The following is a 27565-nucleotide window of genomic DNA, read 5'->3' as shown; positions in this document are numbered from 1 at the left end:
GGAACTCTTACCAAAATAAATTGTATCTTATTTTTGGCCTAATGTTTTACAGTGTGCTTTAACTACAATATTTGTTTGTTTGTTATGTTTAAAATTAAGCACAAGACTACACAATGAACTATCTGTGCTCTGCCCATCACGAATATCGAAAGCCGGTTTTTAGCGGTGTGAGTCTGCAGGCATGCTGCTATGCCACTAAGGGTTGGGGCAACTACACTGGCTTGTCACTATAAGCTGTAAAATATAATTTAAAACCTATCTCTTTATGTGTGAATTAGTTTGGGCATTATTCATTTGCGAACTTAAAAGGCTTATATAAGTAGTTTTCTTTATTCACTATATCTACATCATTTAGTTTGTTTTTCATTTCGTAACAGCACAAATGTATTTGCACACCGACATTCCTCTAAGTGTAAAATACCTTCAGCACTACTGTGCCATTGATATATGTGTACAGGCAAATTCATGTGAGTCTCTCTTTTCAAAAACTTGAAAATGTGTACGGTTTTAACCTTTTGAATAAAAAGCTTTGAAAAACATGATAATAAGATATAGTTAGTTTTATTTAACTTATATAATAAGCCAAATCTCTAAATTTAAGAAGTTGTTTTTTATTCCAGTCACAGGCAAATAACGAGAGACGTTTCTTACATTTTAAAATAATTAATTATTCATTTTGACTTTATTCGTATTTTCTGAAGGAAAAACATACTTGTACGATGTAAGACTGGAGTCCGCCCGACTTTCAATAAAAGGGGAGAACGCCAGTTGGGTGGAAAACTGTTCATGTCCTCTTAGTTACACTGGTCAGTTTTGTGAATCTTGTAGCCAAGGGTACACTAGAAACATCAGCGGAGGTGGTAAATTTGACAGTTGCATTCCTTGCGATTGTAGTGGAGTTTCGAATGACTGTCATGGTGAAACAGGTGAGTTTCAAGAACATGTGTAGCTATTCTGTTTTATTTAAATAATACTAGCTGAGGGTACTCATTGAGAATACAAAAGCTATATAAATGAAAATGTTAGATCACTTTCCTCTTCCTTCTTTATTTATTAAATACTTCATTGCATTACCTTGTTTTGTGGAATGTAATAATTGACTCATTTAACTGATTAAGTAGTTGTGTCTTTCAACTAAAAGCCAAAAGTGCATAAGAGTTAGAAATGTGTCCTATGTCAAGATCCTTTCTATCTTCCTTCCAGGGTAAAGATCCTAAAACAAGATAGCCCCTGTATCCCGTTGGACAGTTTCCAGCTGTCATACCAAAAATTAAGGTTATCGAACCAGCTAGTTAGGGGTAATGGTAGCCAAGAGTGTATAAAATCAATGAAAACAATACCATAATTCAGGGGCTTTTTTATCCATTTTTCAGATAAAAGTTCTTAAATAAAAATGCACATGTACACCGTCGGACAGTTTATAATTACCATACCAAAATCCCCGGTAGTCGAATTATCCAATTTTGGATGATGGAAATACGACACAAGAAGAAATGATACGACAGTTAGTATAATTAAAGTTGATGAAGCTTCAAAAGTTATGGAGTAGAAAAAACATCAACATAAAATTGTTTCGGCGACTTGTTTATGATTATGCTGCGTATTCTTAGGGTGATATCTTTCTCGGACATAATGGTTTATTGCAGATAGATCAATATGAGAACCTTGAATGTCTATTATGCTCATAATTTTTTACTTTTATTAATATGTTTGTTTGTACAAGGTAGCGAAATTAATTTTCACAGGAGATGTTGTAAGTTGTGTTTTTGTTCTTTTGGGGGTCATCAAGTGGTTTGGTGTGTGTGTATGATTATACTGCGTTATGGTTTCTGGACGCTTGTTTGATTTTACGTTAGTTGCATTAACGTTTGCACATTTTTCAGAAGAACCTTTGACATAGAAGAATATGGCTTCTGTCTGTAGTAGCAATTATATATATTATTTATGTTCGATACTCTTTATCAGGCGTCTAAAATAACCGTTACGTAGGACAGATGATGTATATTTCTTTCTTCTTATTATTAAAGGTCTGCTTCTTTTTGTAGACAGCATATTTTAACATGTTGTTTGATCTGTATTTGCAGTACTTACACACGTGGAAATGTTGCTGCATGGGACCCTTCAGTAACCAGCATAAATTATATCTTCATTCAGGGTTATTTATTTATTTTTTGAAGTTTCTGTTCGGGTAGTTCGTATGCGATCAGTTGATCCTAATAAGGCAGACGAAGAACGATCGTTTACTACAACAATGGTTCAATAGTACTTTTAAGTGCTTATCCCTGTTTCTCTGTCATGTTCTCTTGAAATGGGATCATCATTGTTTCTAGTGTTAATACATAGATTTGTACAAGTTGTTATGAGATGAATATTTAACATCCTTAAATAGTTTAATATGAATAGTCGTTCTTCAACAAACATTACTCATCATACTAATAATAACTACCAGTTATATAATCCAACCTTCTCCGCTTTCTTGTCATTATTACACAATAACCATATCTTCAGCCCAAACAACGACATAACTTGCTCAATCAGCAGCACTAAAGGTAAGATTCATATTAATTGAGTCACTTAAAATTCAACTCTGGGCAAGGACGAAATCGCAAATCTCGTTCTCATGAAGTTCAAGAAGAAATGTGTCTTATATTTAGCCATAATGTATGTATGTCAGACTGTTATCATTGTCATAAATTTACTTTTTAGTACTACATATGGTAATGTAAATGTATGGGTGTGTTGGGGTATGAAATCTTCTTCAGTAGGTGCCTGTACTTGTTGGCGATAAATTCGACAATAAATGAACAACACACACTCCACTTGTTTTTAAAATAATATATATATATTTGAAACAGGTTAAAACCACGAACATTATTTTACACATGGATGTAACAGTTGTATCGTAAACACTATAAAGTTTTCTTCTTGTCAAAACTGCTGTTAGACCAACTGCTTTAGAATTCAGTTGACAAGCCAAACTATTTTCTCTATCCTTATTGCAATAGTATTTGTTTATGATTCACTTACACTGTATCATGAGTTACCGCAGTTGCTTTTCATGCTGCTAATAATTGTCTGCGCTTCGTACTTTCAACAATTCTCTGTCTTTTGTCAAAGTCCGCACAGGTGGGTTCAATTAGTTCAGAACATTCTATAATGAGACAAATTATTCGCTTTATTTCTTTCAAATTTTTAATCTCACTCTAACATATCAGCCGTTAGGCCATTCTCTCCCATGATCGCTAAATTTACGTTTTGTCACTTTTCTCTGACCGATCTTTTCTTTCACGTGATTTCACTTTTTCTCTGTTTCCACTCGTCTTTTATATCTGACAGTCCTATGTACATCCATTATTACAGTTACCCTCAAAGCTACAACTGATCTGCACAACCAGTTATGGACCCTTAAGGAATATATAGTATGAAGTAAAGTAATATCCAACAGAATCCAACAATGTCATCACCGACGTGCAAAATGCTTTCTGACGGAAACAACAAACCATCAACCACCTCGTTATACCTACGGAGATTGCATTTCATAGACCTAATCGCAAATGTATATCTGTTGCTGTTTTTCTGGAGGAGCAAAACTTTTGTTATCATCTAACACTCTGGTTTCTTGTTCAAATTGTGTCAAGAGAAACGCCAAAGAAAATGAATAAAACCTTTCACTCTTTCACACGCCGGGGTTCCACAAGGCTCTAATTAGTCAGTTGCTCTATAATATATCATTAAATGACGTTTAGGTCGGTAAACTCATTTGTACCCACGCGCCACAATATGCTGATGAGGTATCTATTTGGAGCACGCCACGAGATTATCTACTGCTTGCTACAAAGTTCAAGATTCAAAACTCAAGCTATTATTGTGTACTGGCGTTTTAAAATGAAAAGAAATAAATTTTATCAAGTTAGTTTAAAACTATTGAAATAAAATTTATCAACACCATTAAGTTCCTAAACATTTTACGTTTAACAGAAGTCTAAACTGGGCTATTAATTTCACAAAAATCAACCAATTACATAGTCAGCAGTTAAAAGCTTAAGCTATCTAAGGAAAATCGGCGCCATATAAAAAGGTTGCTTGCTGAATAACGTTCTTATTATCTATAAAGCTATTATAAGAGATTTAATTAAGTTTTCTAACGTGATAATGGATAACATGTCAGAATACTTATACGAATCTTTATAATCACGCCAGTACAAAATTATGACAGAGTTTAATTTACTGAAATACAAACCAAGTAACTGTCTCATCTCCCTAAACAAACTACACAACAACGAAAACAGAATCTACAAGTGCGTCATAATATTTTATTCTAAAGACTACTCTTTCTAATCCAACTCTTGCAGCGTCTCCAAATGACGCATCCACATGTCTCCTTTCAACATGAACAGCTTAATCATGTAGTATGCTAACCATATATGAGCATTTTTCCTATCGCCTGTTTCATTTAGCCTCACAGATCAGGCTTTATTTAGATAAATTATTTCGCATCCGAATTGTAATTTTTTTCGGGTTTCTCTTGTTTCTCCTCTCGCGTCAAAATCTGGTCAATAAATTGACATTTCTCCACTCAAACAAATTGTTAGAGTTTGCCGAAACTTGGATTGTGTTCAGGGATGTAACTGAATCGTACGTCTCTGTTTTTCCTTCTGAACTTTTGCTTACTTAGTATCCTTTTTATCACGGGATACTTTACCTCACACGTTCGGACTGATTCACTTATACAGATGCATATTCATATTGTGTAGCTATAATCCTCAGAATCTCATACCACGTGTGAGAAGAGAAGTTATCACACGTTTGGACTGATTCACTTATACAGATGCATATTCATATCGTGTAGCTATAGTCCACAGAATCTCATACCACGTGTGAGAAGAGAAGTTATCTTCTGAACTTCCAGATTTCTTTTGAACCCTGGACTAAAGTTGAGTTTAAGTTTAAAAGAGTTAAATCTAAATAACTGTTAAGATAGAGTAAAATATCACAAATCTGTGTAATCTAAGAATTATGGGTACACCACAAAGATCTTGTCCTGACCTAAAACTTTGGTTTAATCATTATTTTTTATCTTGTATCTGCCCTATAAAGACGTTTCTCTTTCAATCTGCACTTTGTCCCAGCAGCTGAACATAAGCTAGGAATATCGATTTCAGTCATTTCATTAAAGAATAAATTTGCGTTATGAATAACGAATATGATTTAAAAATACACTTGTATTTACTTTTTTGCCCTTGTTTGAAAATATCCCATTCTATCATACATATAGTTTGCAGAATATGCTATGGACGTTCATAGCTGTTTGTTGGATACACTAAACCTAAATACTATCCTCGTACTTGCGAGTTTCTCGTAATTTTCTGTGGAGATGAGTTCTGAATTTTGGCCATTATCAAGTTAATTAGGCCATTCACTCCCACAATCGTTAACATTACGTTTTCTAAATTTTCTTTGATCGAACTTCTCTTTCAACTGACTTCACTTTTTTCTGTTTCGCTCACTAGTAGCAGCTATTTATACGCCTATTGTTTAGACCCCCAAGTAAAGTTCTGGATTACTCTCCTTTTCCTTCCACATCAAAATCTTGGGTACTGGACTGATAGATCCCCACCTTAACAAACCGTCAGAAGTCCATGGCCCAGGAGAGATAATCAAACCAAAATGCTAGATTGAGCATTTACACTTTAAAAATTGAGATTAGAAAAAACTAAAAAACGTTGCTATTTACAGAATAATTGAGATTCAAGTTGTTTGGCAGCAATCAATGACAGTTTGCTCGAAAGCAGAGAGGAGAATTATATCATAATCAACATAAACCATGTACAATGATACATGTTTGGTGAAAAATACAAGTTTAGACTTGTATTAACTTAGTTAATAACGTTGGAAAGTACAAAAAACATAAGCCTCGCGAGAGCTGATAGGTACTACAGATTACTATTTATTTTGTAAGTTCCTCAGAACAAAACTTACTGGGTAGGGATTCACAGATAGTAATCCTAAGCATGTAGCAAAAGTTGCAAAATATTACCTGGAATATAAAAATGAAACATTGTCAACAACATCATAGAATAAATAAAATTCTGATGTGAAAGTTATTTGGGCTATATAGATCTATATTAACATTTAGAAGGGCAACGATACCCTAACAACCCTGAATTGTATAGAGTTATACAGAATGTTTGGACAATATTTCACAACCTTACACTGTAAAATTTGCAGCAGCATAAAACCCACGTGTAATTCTTTGTTTAAAACATATGCAAAATATTAAAACATTCTACAGTTTATTTACTTTCCTCTAAATATTAGAACAATCTACAGTTTATTTACTTTCCTATAAATATTAGAACATTCTACAGTTTATTTACTTTCCTCTAATTATTAGAACATTCTACAGTTTATTTACTTTCCTCTAAATATTAGAACATTCTACAGTTTATTTACTTCCCTCTAAATACTAGAGAATTCTACAGTTTATTTGCCTTATTCTTGCTTTTTCAGTAATAATGTATTAGTAAATGTTTAGTTGAAATGATTTATTGTTTCTGTCTCTTGTATGCGTATCATTTGTGTGTTCCTACAATTATTAATTCTGGTTACTTATATGTACATATCTGTGTGTGCACACAAGTATTGAGGTGAATAAAATGCAATGTTATAACGTTCATAAAAATGACTATTAATAACGATAAAACCTATCATTGGAGAAATATTTTAATAAATCATATTAATTAAATCAAGTAACTGTGTATAGCGTTTTCTTTTTGTTGTGTTTTACTCACCATGATGTACATTCTCGCGTATAGGTTTATTTGGTCGGTAGTGAGAGATCGTGGCGCATTTCAAAGCGCTAGTATCTGTAAGTGATACTTATATTGTGCATATTTGACAAATGAAAATCAATCAATTTATTACGTTAGACTAAATTTATATACTTTAAGTACTTATTGTAGACAGTTTGTATATGTATGTGTGTGTCTCTCTCTCTGTATATATATAATAATTATAATTAAAGCAAATTTAACTGCAGATTGACTAAAGACTGGAAACAACAAACCATATATTAATTTTCCCTTGTAAGAATTTTGAATAGTTTTTAGTATTTTTAGTTGAAATACTGTATATTTAAAAAAAAATAAGAACATGACTTGATCTGTTGTTTAATAGATGTTTATGATTATTCTTGTTGCTTTAGGATCAAAGCAACACAATGGAATACCTCAGCTCCGTTTTCATAAATAAACAATGTAATAGCCTAATATTTTTTGTTCACATCATGAAAACTTGTATTGTTTTTTTACGTATGTATGAGCCGATCAGTTATGTTACTTATAGTTTGGAAAAATGTCTCGTATTATTCAGACGAAATTATTAGATTTATTTGATAATAAGAAAATGATCAGATTTTATCATGTCATTTCATCTCACTTTATGAATAATGCTTGAGGTCGTTACTTCTCATGTATTTTGGTTACATTTCTTTCAATAAACGTAGTTTAAATTCATAATTCTTTTTCAGGTATATGTAAATGTTCAATAATCAGAACTGGAGATTCCTGCGAACATTGTGCTTCTGGATTCTATAAAAATAAGTCTTCACTAAGTCTCACGGTTTGTGAACCCTGTCCTTGTGCGTCAGGTGTTGGCTGTAAACTTTTACAGAACAATCAAGTCATTTGTACACAATGTCCCGATAACCTAACAGTTAAATTGTGTATACTCATACCTTCTTTTTTCTCTGTTCTTAACTGTGTAACTGTTTTAAGAGTTTCACAGGTTGCTAAAGTATTTTCTAAGTTAATCAATAACGTTAAATTTTGAGTGGTTTCTAAATGAAACAGATCTTAAGAAAATGCCTGTGAAAAATATTATATATCTCAGGTGTTATTCTGATTCGAATGATTAGGTTCTGCTTGTGACATATGTGCTCAAGGTTACTATGATGATCCATCCCACCCCAAGAAACAGTGTGAAAAGTGCCAGTGCAACGGGAACAGTGATCCGTCTGCTTTGAGAGAATGTGATATGTAAGAAGGTATTCTTTTTAGTTTATATAACCCGCTTACCTATTTTCCTGTTGTGTGTCTACAGTAGACGACGTTCATGGGTGAAAAGTAAATGGAATTATGTAGGTGCAAACGGTTAAGAAAATAAATGGTTAAATTGTTCAGTCGAACATATTTGGCGAATCTTTGAAAGCTCAGAATAGCCAAGGAACATTTTAGATCGTCAGATATTTAGCTGAAAATTACTCAACCGTATCGCTTTAACTCTGAAATGTTTGTTATATAAGGATTTACAACACCTTATAATTTCAAAATTGACGCTTTTTTACTCATTGAATGAAGTCACTTGATATATCGCAAAGTAGAAGTGAACATTGTATAAGGCTATTCCTAATATATCTTAACTCATTTTGTTATTAAATCTTGTCTTTTTAGAGAAACTGGAGAGTGTTTAAAATGCATTCATAATACAGCTGGTTGGAACTGTGATAAGTGTTTACCAAGTCATTACGGCGATGCCTTAGCTAAGCCCAAATCAACATGCACAAGTAAGACATCCAGTTACAAGATTTGCTAATACTCTACATTGTGGCCTTCCTTTAAAAATAACGTTTTCTTTGTATAATGATAAATATGATATATGGTGTCAAGATATTAGTAATCACGTATAAAATACGTTGTTTTAACATAATGTCAGTGCTACCTACCCGCTACCAAAACGTTTTGTGATATTTTAAAATCCATTTTCAGAACGAAAGAACGTTAGTGCAAGGAAAACTTGAAAGGGTAACATAGTGATGACTGTTTTGGTTATACAAAGATAGGGGGAGGTTTATATTGGAAGCTAATTCACTTTTAATCTTGTAACAATCAATCTATAGAATCTGCTTGCAAGCTCGGAATGACACAAAAAATGCAATTTTGTTTTCCGAAAGCTTTTGTTTATAAAATACAAGATGTAAACAAATAGGCCCAGCATGGCCAGGTGGTTAAGGCACTCGACTCGTAATCCGAGGGTCGCGGGTTCAAATCCCCGTCACGCCAAACATGCTTGCTCTTTCAACCGTGGGGGCGTTATTATGTGACGGTCAATCCCACTATTCGTTGGTAAAAGAGCATTCCAAGAGTTAACGGTGATGACTAGCCGCCTTTCCTCTAGTCTTACACTGCTACGTTTTGGACGACTAGCGCAGATAGTCTTTGTGTAGCTTTGCGCAAAATTCAAAACCAAACAAACACGTGAACTAATATCGCTTTTGATTTCTGTTACGGAAGAAAATAACACAAAATATCACGATTTAAAAAGAAACATTTACAAAATAATTCTTTGAAAACGTTTTTAAAAGTATATTGTTTCAGTTAAAAATACTGAAGTTTTATAAAACATTTATAATTGTTACAAAAGACGAGTATTTTTCAAATTATAGATCTTTATTTCGTACCTAAAAGTCAAACCAGAACAATTAAGTGGATGGATTTTTGTTTCATAGAGTATTTTAGACGGGTGAATTAAATGAAAACAAAATTGGTCGAAGCTAAAACCTTACAATTATCATTAAAAGTTGGAACTTTAGATAAAATTATTTGGTGGTAAAAGTTTTACTGGTTCGATATTTCTTTAATCTGGCTGTTAACGTCTGATTATTTTGATCAAGTAAAGATATAGAGTTTAGATTAAAATATTTTCTCTGTGTAGAAAGTCATACATGATAAGGGTATACCTCCAATGGTATGGCTTCAGATTACGCTAGAAAAGGTTAGAAACAAATGTTATTAAGGTTAACTAAAAGAAGAACGTTCACAAGGACCAAAATGCTAGTTATTATATAATGATATCTGATAGTTTAGTCAAAGTATCCGCGCTGTTAACTCATTTTTCACTGAAAAACTAAATACAACTTTATAGAACTTCTGGTGATAAATATAAATAGTGCAACTCAGATAGCTCAATGAGGAAGGTTACATTTCTAGCTGTATGTTTTTATAATGATCTATAAACAGTGGAAGATGAGATTTTCAACTGGATGTTTCTGTATCGATGTATTAATAACAAAAAATGACATTTTTAGCTGCAAGTTTCTTGCAATGATCTAATATCTATAATAGAAGATGACATTTCTAGCTGAATTCTTTTTGTAATGATTCACTAATAGTGGGAGATGACGTATCAATCTGAATGTTTTCTTCAATAGTCTATTAATAATGCGTTACTGTTTTAGTTAAATGAATGTTATTAGTGATCCGTAGAAAACATTTTCTTCCTTAATTTATCGGTTTTGTTTTTGATGACTTATTGAATATGCACATATAACCAGCAGTCATGTTGTTTGGCCTTCCTAGGTCTATTGACCATATTGAGTGAAATTTACTTTTTTAATTATTCATCTTTCATATCATACTGTTATATTATTTAATTTTAAAATATTATCATTAATACCAGTTTTAAAAATGAAAAAGTTAAAAAGAAAGCTACTTTTCTTTTGGTTTAGGTGTTTACTCCGTTATTACTCACTATTGAATTACTCTATGTAACACAAATTTTGTTCCTGGATAGTATGTGTTATTTCTCAATTGCTTATGTTGTAAAAGTACAGAAAATGACCATTATTCCTTTTAAACTTTACTTTTGTGAACTGGATGATGAAATTTAGAAATTAACCTATTTTCTATGTAAAAACGGGCAAATTTGCACATTTTCATTTACATAAGGTCTGAATAAAACAACATATGAATCAAGGTTTACATGTATTTACACTAAAGTTATACAAACATGTTTAGAAGTGAGTAGTTTTTCGAGATTGCGACTGTAATGTAAATCACTTTCACGTATCAGCCTCCAAATATAGTCTCCCATCCTGTTTTCGTTATACACTTCTTGGTAGTGACGTGCAAAGTCCAGTATATCTTGATGGAAGCGCTCACCTTCCTCCTCTGAGTATGGTCCCATGTTCTCCTTGAACTTATCAAGATGAGCGTCAAGGATATGGACTTTCAGGAGCATCCTGCAGCCCATTTTGCTGTAGTTCTTCACTAGAGCCTAAACCAGTTCCACATAATTTTCGGCCTTCCTTCTGATTACCCAAGAAGACCGAACCACTGCGACAAAGCTTTCCCAACCTGTTTTCCTCTTCCTATTGAGCTTCTAGGAAAATTCTGTGCACTCCAGGATCTTCTTTATGTGTGGTCCAACGAAGACACCAGCTTTGAACTTTGCCCCAGGCAGCTTAGGAAAGAAGTCTCGAAGGTACTTGAAGGCTGCAGACTCCTTATCAAGAGCTGCGACAAATTGTTTCATGAGATCCAATTTTATGTGCAATGGTGGGAACAACACCGTCTGGAGGTCCCCTTGTGGCTTGCACTTGACATTGTGTCTCCCCACAGCCAGAGAACATGATCCCTTGTGGTGCTTCCTGTTGCAGTGTGCTGCGGTGTCCCTGCTCTCCCAAAGGCAAAGATAACAGGGAAATTTGGTAAAGCCTCCTTGGAGTCACATCAGGAATGCCACCATTTTGAAGTCTCCAATATAACCTCCCAGCCATAGTAATTATACTTCAAGGCTTCTAGCAAGGTCTTGACGTGGTTGTATTTTTCTTTGAGGTGCATCGAAAGATATTTAAATGTTAAAAGGTCTAAAATTTGTATAATATAAAATCTTACTATTCAACAAACAAAAATTGTCCGTCTTACCTACTAGAGTTTTTTTTGCAGTATTCGCAAGTAAGGCCCGACATGGCCAAGCGCGTAAGGCGCGCGACTCGTAATCCGAGGGTCGCGGGTTCGTGCCCGCGTCGCGCCAAACATGCTCGCCCTCCCAGCTGTGGGGGCGTTATAATGTGACGGTCAATCCTACTATTCGTTGGTAAAAGAGTAGCCCAAGAGTTGGCGGTGGGTGGTGATGACTAGCTGCCTTCCCTCTAGTCTTACACTGCTAAATTAGGGACGGCTAGCACAGATAGCTCTCGAGTAGTTTTGTGCGAAATTCAAAAACAAACAAACAAATAAACAAACTCGCAGGTAAAATGAGGTGTTTAGGGTTTGTCTTGATTTCTGACAGGCATGCCTAAACATTCCTTGTAAGCTTCACACATGTTAGCAGATTCTGTCACAGAGTACATTTTCGCTCTTGTCTTGATAAATTGGCTACAAACATAGCAGAATGTGTCTGGAGAATGCTTGCAACTACTCTGATAAAATTAGATAGGTCTATGTGTTCACTCAGACAGCCAGAACTAAACTGAAGTGGTGAGTGGTGCGCCCCTGTGTATATATTACTCGTAAGTTCTACAACATTCTAGAAAATTCTTTTAAGTTCTACAACATTCTAGAAAATTCTTTTAAGTTCTACAAAATTCTAGAAAGTTCTTGAAAATTCTTGTAAGTTCGAGAAAATTCCCTATTAGCTACTCAGCACTGAATCTACCTGGAATGTTCTGGAAAATGGGTAAATATGAAAAATTCATTACCCAGGTCACAAAAGCAAAGTTTGAAGAGAAAAATAGGTCTTTTTCATTTAATTTAGGCATAAGCAATTGAGAAATAACACTTTCTGCCCAAGAACAAGAAAAAATAAAAATTTTGCTCTGTAGTGTTATTTTAGATGTTTTGATAACACGTGACATACCAACACTGATGATCCATGAATTCTGTGAACCTTGTATGTTGCAGACAGTACTGCACAGACGAACAGACGAACCTCTACATAAATGTTTCTTGACTTAAACTGAAATTCACATTTTGGGGAAGAAAATCAATTAAGAAGCAAATGAAAAAAAGCTGATGACGATTAATGCATCCTTCAAAGGAATCAAGGATATATCATAGTTTCGGAAACGATTGTAAATGAGAAACGAATACAACGCACAGTTCAGACTCATACTTATTACAAAGCTCCGTCATGACAAATCCTTGAAATAATAACAATTAAATTATTAACTTCACTTATCACGATTCGAAGTAACTTTCAAAACTTCACATTATTGTTGTTGTTGTGTCTTTTCATTCACTAAATCTGATAGAGTTGTTTTCGGTTAATTTGTCTAACTTTATCCATATATTGTACATCGAAATCATTATTTTTAATTATATTTTGAATCAGTCTATGAAAAGTTTTAAAATATTTTCCTCCTTCTGTTAGGTTGCCCACCTTGCTACAAAGTTATAGAAGAAGTGGTTATTAGTATTAAAGACATTATAACGGAAATGGCACAGTCGCTAAAACACATCGAAGAAAATCGATGGAACATCACTGACTACACCTTTGAAGACATACTTTCCGAACTTAATAAAAACATCAGCGATTTGTTACAACAAGCACGAAACGTATCAGGTAAACGAATGTTTAAATAAGCAAACTAGAAAATATAATAAATATGCGGACGTATAAAACTTTAGGTGGAACTTTATTACACTAATTTTTTTGAACAATTTCTTACTTGATTTTCATAAAAAGTAGTTACAATTAGTGTAAAAGTAAAGTAGATAGTTACAGGATATCTTTATTAGTTTCTCTGTTCTTCACAACAATTTTCTACAGTTTGTTTGGATTTTACATTTTAAATTACAATAAGATATCATTATAAAAATATTTTGACGAAAACATGTATGAAAAGTGTGAAACGTATTTCAATCAGATTAAGTATTAAGTTTACAGATGAGAGGCATAGTAAATACATGGACATTCAACAGACAGCGCTATTATATTTATATAGACTAATAACTGTTGGTTTCACTATAAATGATATAAGGGGTGTCTTATACATCGTCTGTTATATTTGAAGTTACTTAGTAATTGTACGAAGTTTAATTAAATCTTATTTATATTAACAACTATTGATTTCATTCTAATAATGTGAGGTGTGCCCATTACATTTTTATCTCAATAATATACGCCGTTATATGAGTTTTGTCTGAATCTTTAGATGTTTAGTTTTTTGGGTCATTCGTAAACAGCCCGGCATGGCTAAGCGGTTAGGGCGCTCGACTCGTAATCTGAAGGTCACGGGTTTAAATCCCTATCACACCAAACATGTTCGCCTTTTCAGCCGTGGGAGCGTTATTATGTGACGGCCAATCCCATTATTCGTTGGTAAAAGAGTAGCCCAAGAGTTGGTGGGTAGTGATGACTAGCTGCTTTCTCTCTAATCTATCAGTTCTATATTAGGGACGGCTAGCGTAGATAGTCCTCGTGGAGTTTTGCGCGAAATTAAAAACAAACAGCATAAACATAGCAAATACACCAAATTAAAAAACAACAACATTAAAGTAATTGTTAAATTACATTTTAAAAACTATTTGATCAACTAATATAAGTAAATAAATCAAAATAATTATTAAATAAAGCGATTTAATAAATTTAGACAATTTATGGAGTTTAACAATTAGGAGTAATATATGATGGTTTCATCTGTAACTTCAATTATATTAATCAGTGATGTCGAGAAAACCCACTTATAGAGAAATATATATGCAAAAACGGCTCGTTTGGGTTGAGAAAATATTTTACATAGAAGATTCTATGTAAATATTTTCTCAACCCAAACGAGCCGTTTTTGCATATATATTTCTCCAATTATATTTTTGTTACTGTAAAAGATTCTATGTAAAATATTTTCTCAACCTAAACGAGCCGTTTTTGCATATATATTTCTCCAGTTATATTTTTGTTACTGTAACTGACATTTTGTCTAACTATGCAGACAACAGCCCCATTATTCTTAAAGTGTATTGAGTCTCCATAACGGCATGCTTATATATATATATATATTGCTTTTTTCTCTTAAGCGATTATGAATCATCTAATTTATTTGACTGTTTATGTTTTCTTATTCATACACCTGTGATAGATAAAATGTTCTCCCTTTTCATTTCCAATATCAGAAAATATGTTTTAAAATTCATCATCGGAAATTATATATTAAATCCATGCTGGATCGTATATGGATAATTACGTATAGGAACAATAAATCCTAAACTCAAGTTTCGAAACATTGTTTCTTCAAATAAAAACCCATACGACTCAGTAGACGTTAGAAATATTTATATGTGTCTTTTATGGACAAATTATAATTTTCATAATTTGTGTATGTTATTTGTCCGATGTTTTATTTTTATTACGATTATAATTTTTTTAATAATTATCCTTAATATTTAAATATTCATTCTATGGGCGCCACGATATATATTTATATTAATCCTGTCTTGTTCCAGTTCAATTTATTTTGGATTTTACATTACATTAAACGTTGCATTGTCGTAATACCTAAGTGATTCTTTGTTTTTGTGCTGCTTTCAGATCAAGAGTTGATTATTCCCGATAAATTGAGAGAGGTGAAAGTGACATTTTCGAACGTTCAGAAGATTGTTAGACAGATTACTCTGAAAACGCAAGAAGCTAAAGAAAAGTGTAAACTAGGAAAACAGATAATTTCTAGTGCTGAAGAAAATATTGAAGATATTTTTAATGTTTTGTTAAACATCGACGAATACTTAAGGAAAGAAGGGTTTGAATCTTTAATAAATGCAAGGGACAGAGTTGAAATGTTTGGAAAACAGTCTGAACGCATGAAGGAAATAGCAGAGGAAGCCAAACAACTTTCGGATGGGTAAGTATATTTTTATGTTACGATTTCAAAAGCATTTATGTATCCGATAATTTAAAGTACTTGTAATTTGTACAAAAATCCTTCTTCTGAAGTTACAGAATAAAACACTGGTGTGCTTCGAAAACAGCTGTGCTCTATAAACAGAATTATTACCTACACAAGCTCTAAAGAAGTCAACAATGTTCTATAAACTACATCATGAACAGTGTTATTACCTATACAAGCTTTAACGAAGTCAACAGTGTTCTATAAACTATATTATTAACATCATTATCATATGTACAAGCCTTAAACGAAGGAAACACTGCGTTATAAAATAAATGGTTAACAACGTTACTGCATATACAGGCAATAAGAATTAGCACAAAGGATCACTGACAAAATAAGGCAGATTTCAAAAGACACAGAAACTTTAGCACCCATGAATAATTTACTCGTATTCTTCTAAAGTCAACAGAGTGTTTTCTTTGTTTCACAGAAGTCATATGTGAGTTTCATAAAATTAATAGGGATAGAGTAGAAAATTCATTTTCACTGTGAACAAAACTGATTGTCGTGGACGTCTAGAGTAATGAGTGGTTTTAAGTTTAAAGAGTTAGATATGGTCCTTAAATTAAACTCAGGCGGTTATTTAATTAAATAATTTATCTTGGTGGACATTTTTAGATGCTTGTCACCAAGTTTTCTCAGGATATTTAAAGGCTCTTTATTTTTAAAATTAGAAGTTTGTGTAGAAAAACTTGTGAAAAAGAAAATTTTATAGTCTTTATTGATAGAACTTAACTTAAGGCAATTTTGTTTATAAATTATATTGTCGAATAAAGTTACTATTGTAAGTCTTATTTGTTTTCTGAATTTCGCGCAAAGCTACACGAGGACTATCTGCGCTAGCCGTCCCTAATTTAGCAGTGTAAGACTAGAGGGAAGGCAGCTAGTCATCACCACCCACCGCCAACTCTTGGGCTACTATTTTACCAACGAATAGTGGGATTGACCGTCACATTATAACGTCCCCACGGCTGAAAGGGCGAACATGTTTTGTGCGACGGGAATTCGAACCCGCGACCCACTGATTACGAGTCGAGCGCCTTAACCCTCCTGGCCATGCCGGGCCACTAGGCTGTACTGATGTTAGTGGATATTTTCCTAGTTAATATTAAAATGTTGAATTTTAACAATGAGGAAATGTCGACTAATCTACAGATAATAGACTTCTCAGGTATATCTGTCCTTGATCTTGGACTACTGACCAGTGGGATGACACTGGTCAACAGTCTCCATCGCTATAAAGGAGTTGTAGGACTAGTTGAACGTGCTCAGAGGCAATATGTCCACAGTTCTGGGTTTTTATATTCGTAGCATCAAACATTACACATTAGGCCATATCTAGATCAATATTTTCCGAAGCAAGAGTGAGCCAAGTTGAAAATTAATTGAATAGATTTGTCCATTAAGAAATGTTTCATTTCTGTTAAGATGCTCATTTCATATTATAACCAAAAACGTATACCATTGTATAACAGCTTAAATGTTGTTAGTATTGTATCTAAATGTTTTATATCATTAGTTTCAGAGCTTTGAAAAACAACAAAAATGGTGGACAAAGATGTTGTAATTGTATTGAATACATTTTACGTAATAATGAAGGAGGAATTACTTAGCTGTGCTATTAGACAAGTAAATGTTTTCTCGATATTGAAACATGTTTTTAGTTATTTGAAAGGATTTATAATATATATATGAGTTAACATATCTATAATATAGGGCTGTTTGTTTACCTCTGACGAAGTGTTTTCGAGTTTAACACCCTTGATCACCACGAAACTTTAACGAGTCGTTGGATACTCTTTGTAAGGATTCTAAAACCCCTTACTTTATTCTTTTTATCATTCTGACGGGTTTAAAAACTATTTCAATTTCCAACCCACCCACTAAGTGTCCACTTCTTTCTCAGGTGACCCAACAATTAGCACCTTGGACTGTGAAGCTAAGAGTTCTGAGATTTTGTTTCGTGTTTTATCCATTTTCTCTTTTTTTAGTTCTTTTGTTAATTCAGTTCTTCACTTGTTACTAGAAACACTTCAGAAACAAAATAGTAAACAGTTTATAATTTAAAAATATATAATACATTTATTGAAATACTCTACTAAACGAAATAAGTGTCGCACATGGCAGGTGATAGCTTTGGTAATTAGAATAATGGAAAAGAAAATAAAGAAAATGTGAATTAAATTTTAGATTAATGGCTTATTAAGCGACATATTTACAACTTCTAAGTGGAAATGATCTAATTTCAAAATTAAATCAAACTTATAATTGAATATTCAGAGATTATATACGAGAAAAGCTAATTATATTTATATATAATTATGACCATGGTTAACTTGTAATTTTTTTGGCATGAATCTGTAACTTAATTAACGTACAGATATTGTATCACTGAATACAATTTTGCATTTTATAATTACTTTTTGATCATGTTAAGTATTGGTCATAATAGACGTTATAGTACTTAAATTACACATTAACATGTGTGTTTCCTGTTAGTTTTCCCTAGTATCGTATTATTAAGATGTATTTATATTTTGTATGCCAAAGACACGAGAAAGAAGCACAGTTATTAGAAGATAAAGCTGCGAAGGCTGTAAGCATATTAAAGATAGCCTACGTCAGAGTTCAACAGTTACTTCAAGCTCAGGATGAAATCTTGTATGAAACTGAAAAGCTACAAAACACGTAAGTTTCGAATGTGGATTTATTTTTATTAAAGTGTAGGTCGTTTTTAAGTGCATTAAATAACTTTATTGTTCAACCAATAAAGGTTTTAAAAGAAATGTGAAGCTTTTACAATTAAGTGCTTGAATATATTTGTTTGTAATTAAGCACAGAGCTACACAATGGATTATCTGTATCGTACCCATCGCGAGGATCGAAAACCAGCTTTTATCTTCAGATTCACTGCTATGCAGCCCCCCAGTGGCTCAGCGGTATGTCTGCGGACTTACAACGCTAAAAACCGGGTTTCGATACCCGTGGTGGGCAGAGCACAGATAGCCCATTGTGTAGCTTCGTGCTTAATTCAAAAAACAAAAACAAACAAACAAACACTGCTGTGCCAATGGAAGTTTAGTAATTTGTGAATATTCAACTCTCATAGTATGGAAGGTACTTTTTACAGTGCGATGTTTTTCTAGAATATGCTACCATCACGTTATTCACAAAATTCTAGAATTATTAAAAAGTGTGAATAAATCAGTATATTATTTTATGAAATACTTTTAGTTTTCCTGATGCCATAGTATGGAATAAGTATTTCTTGATCTACTTCTTAATTGCTAGTCGGAGCTGTTTATACCATTCATGACATTTTTTATCAGAGCTTACGAAACAGAGCAACTTTTGTCAAGAACAACGAGTGAAGCTGGTTCCTCTGCAGACACTTCTAACAGGGCTTATAGTGAAGCACTTGCACTTATGAGTCATGGAAGGAATATTGTTGTGCCAAACAAAAATTACACAGCCACAAGGGATTGGGCATTTCGTATTCTACACGAGGTATTAAGTCAATTAAAGCTATCTCATATTTACTTAGGGCTATCATATGTTAAGAACTTTATTACAGAATGATTGGCTTAGTTAAACTTAATTATTTATATTTATGAGTTTGGTAAAGCCATGATAGAAATATGAAAGAAATTACGCATAAGTTAGATTACAGAACAAAATACGTAGGTATTTAGTGACATATTTGAGAACGAATATCTCAGACATTTTAAAATTATTTATTCATTTAGAAAGTTGTGAGTAAGGACATATAGAATGTTCTTATTTCTGAAAAAGTATTTTAATGTTTATATATCTTCAGGTAATTAAGCAAAAAATACAAAAATAAAAACAGAAAAGCATTATCAGAATAAAAATTTCTATGTACCCTGAAGGTAGAGATTTTACAAACTATAGTTTTGTTTTGAGTTTACTTACTGATAAAGTATATTTGGTTACAATTTACAGCTTTTAGAACAGCTGTAATTTGAAATAAAATATATTTTATTACAAATATTCTGATATTCTGTCTTAACTGACTGTCACAAACAGAAACTACTGTTACTAGAACAGTAAGAATAAGGGTAAGTACAGCATTACCCCTAATTAACAACCCAAGGGACGTTACAAACTGTAAAGAGAGCTTTAATTATAGCATTTGTGCAGTTCTGGATTCTTATATATTTAAAAACGGCTGGCAGGGATAGAGAAGGAACCCTTTCTTTCTTTGTGAACCTGACGATGACCGAAGAAGGTTGAAACGTTGTGCCTTCTCTATTAGTGCCTTCTCTATTACTAGTTTTTAAATATATAATTTTCTCTACAAGTGGGTGTTCTCGTCATCACGGAGTTCTGGATTATATTTTTACATGTGATTTGTTGATTTCAATGCTAATAATTTTTGTGTGTGTTTGTTTTTCTTCTCTTTTTTTTTTCAACTCAAAATTACAGTAATAATAGTGAATTATATGCTGAACTACTATCGCTCTAAGCTTAATAAAAATACAGACCGAGGCGATAATTAGAGGTAATATGATAGTTCCTTTGTTGTTATTACACTTTGGTTGAACAACTTTCAGTGTAATTCTAAGCGTTATCGTCTGATAAAATTTGATGCCCATCAAAGAAAAGGTTTGATTTCTAAAGCTAGTATTTTCTCTATTAAATGCTAAAAAGCTTTTTATTTTTACTTTTCCTTTTCTTATTTTCATCTTTCGAAGCTCTACTCAAATAAGTGGTTGAGCTTAACAACGCAAAATGCATATTTTTTCTTTATGTTCATTGGCCTTAAGATTTGACCAGCAGTGTATTAATATTATAAAGAGATCAGTGGTATATAATAATCAGATCAAAAGGAAACAAATACGTTAATACAAGTCATTTTTACATTCAGTACCTTCATATGTCATACTACTGATGCGAAACTGCTACTAATGTAAATAGTATTTATGAATAGGAATATGTCTTTTGCATTATTGGTATAAACAGTGTGGGTGAAAAGACTGACGTATACAACGTGCTTAAAAATATTGTTAGTTTTTAGTAATCATACATATATATGCATGATTTTCCACTATTGGGTTCGAAGTCCATGTTTTCTCCAATTTCTCTTCATACAATTTCTTTCACAAGATAAGATAATGGCTCTCAATTTTCATTTTTCACAGTAATTCCAAACTCACACAATGGTTTGCTACAATTACTGTTTTAAGCACAACACTAATTTTTAAACCAGTTTTCCATATGGTTAATAATGTATATAAAATCCCAACTTTAGAAGAATACATTTTTCAACTTTTTAGTGACTTATAATAAGACGAGTGAAACTTCTATATATTTTTTCTGCTTGTATATTTCAAGGTCTAAATACATTTTGTTATAACGAAATTAATTTAATAGAACTTAATATATACGCCAAAGTAGGTTTTCCTTATTTTTGTATTGAAAGTAGAGTTCTAGTAACTGTTTTTGCTGTACTTAATCAGTTATGAGGGTAATATTAAAAACCTTTCATTTTATATTGTATTATCTTTACGTTAATATCCAATATAATATTTCTAACTATTGTAAAGGTAATCCTTTTCAAAATTTGCCATATTAGTTACTCTTATATACATATATATATATATGGCCAGTAACTGATTTAAAGCCTACTATTTATCTCAGTTTGTTTTACGTTTTGATAAGTAAATGTGAAATTACGAATTGATTTTATATAAACATTTTTTTTTGTTATAACTCACCTTTTGTATTTGAAGGAAGATTAGATGTCTTGGTTAAAGGGATGCGTTTTACTTGTTCCTGCCTTCAAAATATCAGGGGTGGGATTTTTTAATAATGTCGATCTGTATGGAGTCTACAAGGTTGTTAAACGTTATAAAGTAGTTAAGATTAAAGTTTACTATTTTTCATTTTATTTATAACGATAGCATCAGTAAAAAAACATTAATCTAAATTTGTAGTTTGCTTTGGTATAATTGTGTCGTTAGGTATAGAGCTACACAATGAGCTATCTGTGCTCTGTCTCTCATGGATATGGAAACCTAATTCGTTATCTTTGTAAACCTGCAGACTCATTACTAAACCACTAGGTAAGGGAAGAGAGAGAGTCGTAAGCTTTGGAGAAAAAAAAATCCCGACCACTTTAGAGTAAAAAGAAAAAAGTGGGAAAATTAATAACAGAATAGAGTCGAGTGATTTATGAAAATAATCAGTCTTGTATTGTCTCTTATGATGTTTAAAATAAACATTATTAATCTTATTATTACTTTAACTTATGTCTCAGGTAGATATTTAATTGAGTTACCTTTAGTTTCAAAATTAAGAATGCTTACTATGTGATTTTTATACTAATAGACCAAATCTGTTTAATATGTTATAATTTGTAAATTCAACAGTAATTCTACATTGAGATGTTTCATCCTACGGTTGTGGCTTTTATGTCATTCACAGCTATTTTGCAAATGGTTGATATAGGTGTTATCTTGATCAATTCACGATCATCTTCACTGTTGTGCAATAGTGCACATCAAAGTGCAATGAAAAACATCTTCTGAACTGAAATCTTAGCGTATAAAATTCTAGGAACCCACATCAAAGTGTAGCGAAATATCTATCCTTCTGAATTGAAATTCCAGTGAATAAGAAGCATTACGTCCGAAAGTCCTAGGAGTTTACATCAATGTATAGTGAAAGACACTTCTGAAATGAAATCTTAGCATATAAAGAGCGAAACGTCCAAAAATCATTCTAGTTTTATTAAAGTGTTTTATCATTTCTTAAGACCTAAATACATTTGTTATCCATTCTGCTATTAATATTTTAAACTCAAGATAATGTTTATCTAAACGTTTTATTCTCAGGCAAACATTACCAGTGAAAACACAGAGAAATTGACACAAATGGGCCTTCGACTGTTCGATGAAATGATAGGACAAAAGGTCACAGCTGAAGATATTTTAAAGGAAGCAGTTTTACTGAATAAGGTTAGTTGGAATGGTTTTCCTCTGTTAACTCTTACATAAAATTATTCTAGTAATAGAAACAAATGTTAGAAAACTATATTTTGTTTTAAGTTCCATGGTACAATAATGATTCACACTGTGTAATAAAGTATAGTATGTACTTATAAATTATGATTCGCAGGAAAATAGGCTATCTTATAATTTATCAAACTTATTAGTGGTTGTTGAAATAATATATTTCTTAAGAAAGTACCAGACTGTAAAATAGTATAGATTAAAATTTTACTCTAATCGAACTTAAAACAGTAGAATAGCACGCTTGCATGATAATCATGGAGCATAAGGCTTTACCACCGTTTAGAAGACAATGCCTTGGAAACTGTCGCTTTAGGGCCTAGGATTGGGTCAGATATGTAATATGGTCACATACACCACACTGTAAATTTACAAACTACCAGAATGCAGAACGTCTACGGCACAATTTAAATTTAAGAAGATAACAAATATCCCCTTTTATATATAATGGTTACCGACACATAAGTATGATACACAAATGGAACTTACAAGAATATTAGAGAAATGAAAATATTCGTTGTTTATATATGAAACTATCCCAAGCTGTAGCAACAGATGTTATACATTACCTAGTCTTCGGAATGGAGAAAAATCCTGAGTTCATAATATTTACTCTTAATACCTAATAAATAATAAACAAACTAAAAAAGAGTAAGGAGAAAACTACAGAAAGCAAAGCCATATTCTCATTTGTGTCAACAGCATAAAACTAGAGCAATATTCAGAGACAATAACACAAATTTTTTTTAGCTCTCTACGACCAAACCTCCTAAAAAGAACAGAAAAAACGGTTTACGACGTTCCTTGTGAACGTAAGCTCTGATACATAGAGAAATCGGAAAGACTAGCAAAACTCAGTATTCAGGAGCGTAAAACATTCAAAACTTTGTGGCTAGATCAATTTGAAACTGCCTAAAAAAATTACACAAATGAAATAGTACCAAAATAATAGGATATATAAACAAAATATGAAAAAAATAAAGATAAAACAAATTTTCTATATCTACCTAACGATAACAAGCTCGATAATTCTTTCGTAGAAATCAATAAAATGTAGATATTCCTTCTAAAACTGTTCAAACATTTGAATTCCAATAAGGTGGGACCCCTGACGCAGGATAGTTCACTTTTCTTTCGAACAAAATGAACAAGGGTCGAACAGTGTCTGAGATGTTAGATGTAACTTACTATCTGTTATTATATTATGGTTAGCAATGAAGAGCAAACGAGGGCTAGAATTTTGGTGCTTGAATCTATAACGTACTTAACACCGTCACCACTCATCATCTGCAGCTGGTTGTGGATGTGATGCTTACTCCAAAAAAGCCATAATTTAAAGTGATAAAAATAAAGTTAACGTAGAGTCCTAGCATGAATATCAATTGATAAAAACACCATTAATGTGTACAATAGTAAAAAACAACATATTTTCAACATTTAGACTGCTATTACAAGATCTATAAAATTCTTACCTAAATAGCACAGTAATAAGGAAATATCCACTTCGATGTTGATGGATTAATATGTGTGTATGTAAATACATAATTTATAATAATGAATGAAGTAATCAGCTGACTTATAGAACAGCGCTATTGGCATGTTTACAATATAAGCTTCAGCCCTATATATACTTCATAAATGTTTATTGTTTCATTATACCTGCTACTCTAAAGGTGGCTCTCCTTCGCCAACTTAGAAGTCGTACATGATAAGTTTTTGTCTCATGAGTTGTTTATAGAGTTTGTGTTGTGTAAGTCAACTTCTCTGACGAACTCCATCATTGAGTGGAATATTAATTCAGCGTGATATATTAAAAAAAAATAAACATTGCAGTATTACTTTTGTAAAAGTTCTTAAATTAAACGTTAATAATTAGGCCACCTTATCTAGCTGCTGTGATGTGCCATTGCACTTGGTACTTGATGAGATGCGTAGAATCCAAACCTTATGATCTCTGGTATCACTCTGGTTACATGATTAAGGTGGTTTCTTGAGGCTGGTAAAGAAAAACAAACTATTATTATTAGTGGAAAACCTTGCTTGTTTTATTTTTTAATTTTTATTTATTAATTTCCTACGCTATACAGAGTCAAACATTTAATAAATATACATGTATAATAAAAGATGACAGATATTTCTAATGCAATTCTTATAGTTTTGCCAGAAGAAATAAAGAAATGAACTCCAGAAAATACAAAATCTTTCATTCTATCCAGTGTTTTTATCTTCTTCCAGAAGTGTCATGAGACGATCTGAATAAGTGGCACAATCTAAGCATTAAACATGCTGCTTAAAGAAAACCACTCACTGTAAACACACTCTCTCAAGCACAGACACATTGAGATGTTAAAAGGACAGACAGTTTAGTAGAGCTGACTTAAGTGGATATGAAGTAAACAAACAATTTATAAAAAGGCAGTTTGCTACCTTAGCCTTTTTTATTATAATACAGGCTGTGATATGAAATTATTAGCAATGATATTATCTCTCGACTGGGAACAAAAAAATACATAATGAGAACATCTCTAAAGAATTATAAATTAATTTCAAATATGAAATTGAAACGTTGTTATATCTTACTGAAAATACATACAGGATCACTAAAGAGGGATTTAATATAAAAACATACGGGTATTATTGTTATGCAATGTCACACAAATTATCTTTAAATAAATGTTAATTGTAATACTTGGTTCTATTTCTAATTTTAATATGTTATTTCTTTGTGTTTTGTTACTGTTTTATGTTTACTGAAAAAAAATTTAATATCCATAATAAGCTGAAAAACGACTTAAGAAAACAAACAGCTTATTACTAACCTTTTCGCTCATGCCTCTTATATTTTTGCGCACCAAAATACTTTTCTGAACGAAATTAGTAAAGTAAATTAAAAAAAACTATTTTTAAATTTTTATAAGTTTGAATTATCATTATATTATGAGGTCTGAAATGGCTTCGCCCTTAATGTGTTCTACTTGCAGTCTGCAGGTCGCGGTTTCTATTAGGTTTTGGTTTGAATTTCGCACAAAGCTACACAAAGGCTATCTGCGCTAGCAGTCTCTAATTTAGTAGTGTGAGACTAGAGGGAATGCAGCTAGTCATCACCACCTACCTCCAACTGTGAGGCTACTCTATTACCGACAAATGGTGTGATTAACCGTCACATTATAATGACCCTACAGCTGAAAGGGCGAGAATGTGTGGTGTGACAGGGATTCGAACCCGCGACCCTCAGAATACTAGTCAAGTCGCCCAATTACCTGGCCATGCCGTATCCCACGTTTTCGAATCCACCTCAATAAACATAAGCGCTCTTTTGGCCGTGAGGAAGCTATTATGTGATGAACCCAACTATTCATTGTTAAAAGAACAGCCCAAGAGCTGGCTGTGAGTGCTGATGACTAACTGCATTTCTTAAGAAAGAAAGAGGAAACTGACCGATAGCTGACCACATATAATTAAACATCTAAGCACGCCCTCTACATTCTTACACTCAGTTACACAATCCACTTCTAACATATGGTTAACTGCATTCCTTATAATTTATGGTTTCTAAATTAGAAACGGCTAAACTTTGAAAGTGCTCGAGTAGCTTTGTGTGAAATTCCAAATTATGTTATAATATAAAAACGATACATTTTATACAAAACATCGTGTATTGAAGTAAAGTCAGTTTAGTCATTTGAAAACATTAATTAAACTTATGAACTCATTGTTGCAAGTAATAAAAACAAGTGAATTTAAAAATAAGCACAATCTCGTAATATACTATATGTGAATCTCTACTGTAAAGTTTGTGTATGTTTACTTTATTTCCGAGATACGTAAGTGTTTGATTTCTTCTTACACAAAACGAGACAAAGACAAAATGAACTCGTGTCATAATACTGAAACATGTTTCTTTGCTTCAACATATTTATATACAAAACGAGGTATATCGGAAAATAAAATTAATCATTTTGACAAAAAATAATTCGAACCTGTCTTGGGTTAAGGGTTAACTATCCTTATGAGGAAGTATACTTTTTAAATATTAGTATATGACTTGTCAGAACTCATAATAAAATTTTAATTACTTTTGCTAAAACTGTAATTTAATTTAATAATCAAATACAATAAATCTGTAGGCATACGACTTTGGAATTTGTGTTTCGCAGTGGTGGGCAAAGCACAGGTAACCCATTTTACAGCTTTGTACGACTCGAATACAACTTTGTCTGATTTGTGTCAATAAAGAATTATACAAACAAATAATCAATATTTCAGACAATCGGTTCAATTTATTTTACGACTAATCCATTTCAACCTAACTAAGTAAGCCTAAAAGGTAGAAAGGTGTTACCTTGAATTTAGTAAAACGTTTTAAGGCAGAACAATAACAGCATTACATAAATGTTTTAACTCCGTTGTGTAGTTAATATCCTGGCTCTAGTTAGATTGAATAGCAGAGTCGTTATTCATATTGTGAACCCAAGTTATTTATAGAGTAATGTCTGATAGTTTCACTTAAGAATAACGTTCATTTTATGGGTAAACATTATACGAAAGCATTGATAAAAATATTGATCTTATTAAAATAAATTCACAGTCTAAGCTACAGTGAAAATTATCTATGAATTGTTTCTCAATTAATTCTTATTTATGAAACGTGCTGTGAAGAGTTCAAGAACAAATATCCTGTTATATCAAAACATTCATCTGCTAACCAAAAAATATTTCCTCTCTGAAAATTCTACAGTGGCATAATGGTATGTTTGCTGACTTACAACGCTAGAAACCGTGTTCCGATACCCATGGTGAACAGATTACAATAGCTCTTTGTATAGCTTTGTGCGTAACTACAAACAAAATAATTCCCTGAAACTGG

At 32.4% G+C, this 27565-nt stretch overlaps 1 protein-coding gene across 3 annotated transcripts in view; it reads left to right on the top strand.

The window, feature by feature from the left end:
• LOC143248936 (laminin-like protein lam-2) overlaps positions 1-27565 on the top strand; it is a 90785-nt gene that overhangs the window by 42565 nt on the left and 20655 nt on the right. For all 3 annotated transcript variants that reach the window (XR_013027292.1, XM_076497950.1, XM_076497948.1), the window contains 8 exons: positions 702-926; positions 7916-8036; positions 8451-8563; positions 13150-13341; positions 15307-15616; positions 18215-18352; positions 18994-19171; positions 22522-22644. Coding sequence is in view for 2 of the 3 variants with exons in the window: in XM_076497950.1 (XP_076354065.1) it covers positions 702-926; positions 7916-8036; positions 8451-8563; positions 13150-13341; positions 15307-15616; positions 18215-18352; positions 18994-19171; positions 22522-22644 (1400 nt within the window). In the remaining variant the exon portion in view is untranslated. The remainder of the gene's footprint in view (positions 1-701; positions 927-7915; positions 8037-8450; positions 8564-13149; positions 13342-15306; positions 15617-18214; positions 18353-18993; positions 19172-22521; positions 22645-27565) is intronic.

This window comes from Tachypleus tridentatus, chromosome 4, assembly GCF_004210375.1.
Source record: "Tachypleus tridentatus isolate NWPU-2018 chromosome 4, ASM421037v1, whole genome shotgun sequence".
NCBI classification, from domain to species: Eukaryota; Metazoa; Arthropoda; class Merostomata; order Xiphosura; family Limulidae; genus Tachypleus; species Tachypleus tridentatus.
This window is presented reverse-complemented; position numbering and strand designations above follow the sequence as displayed.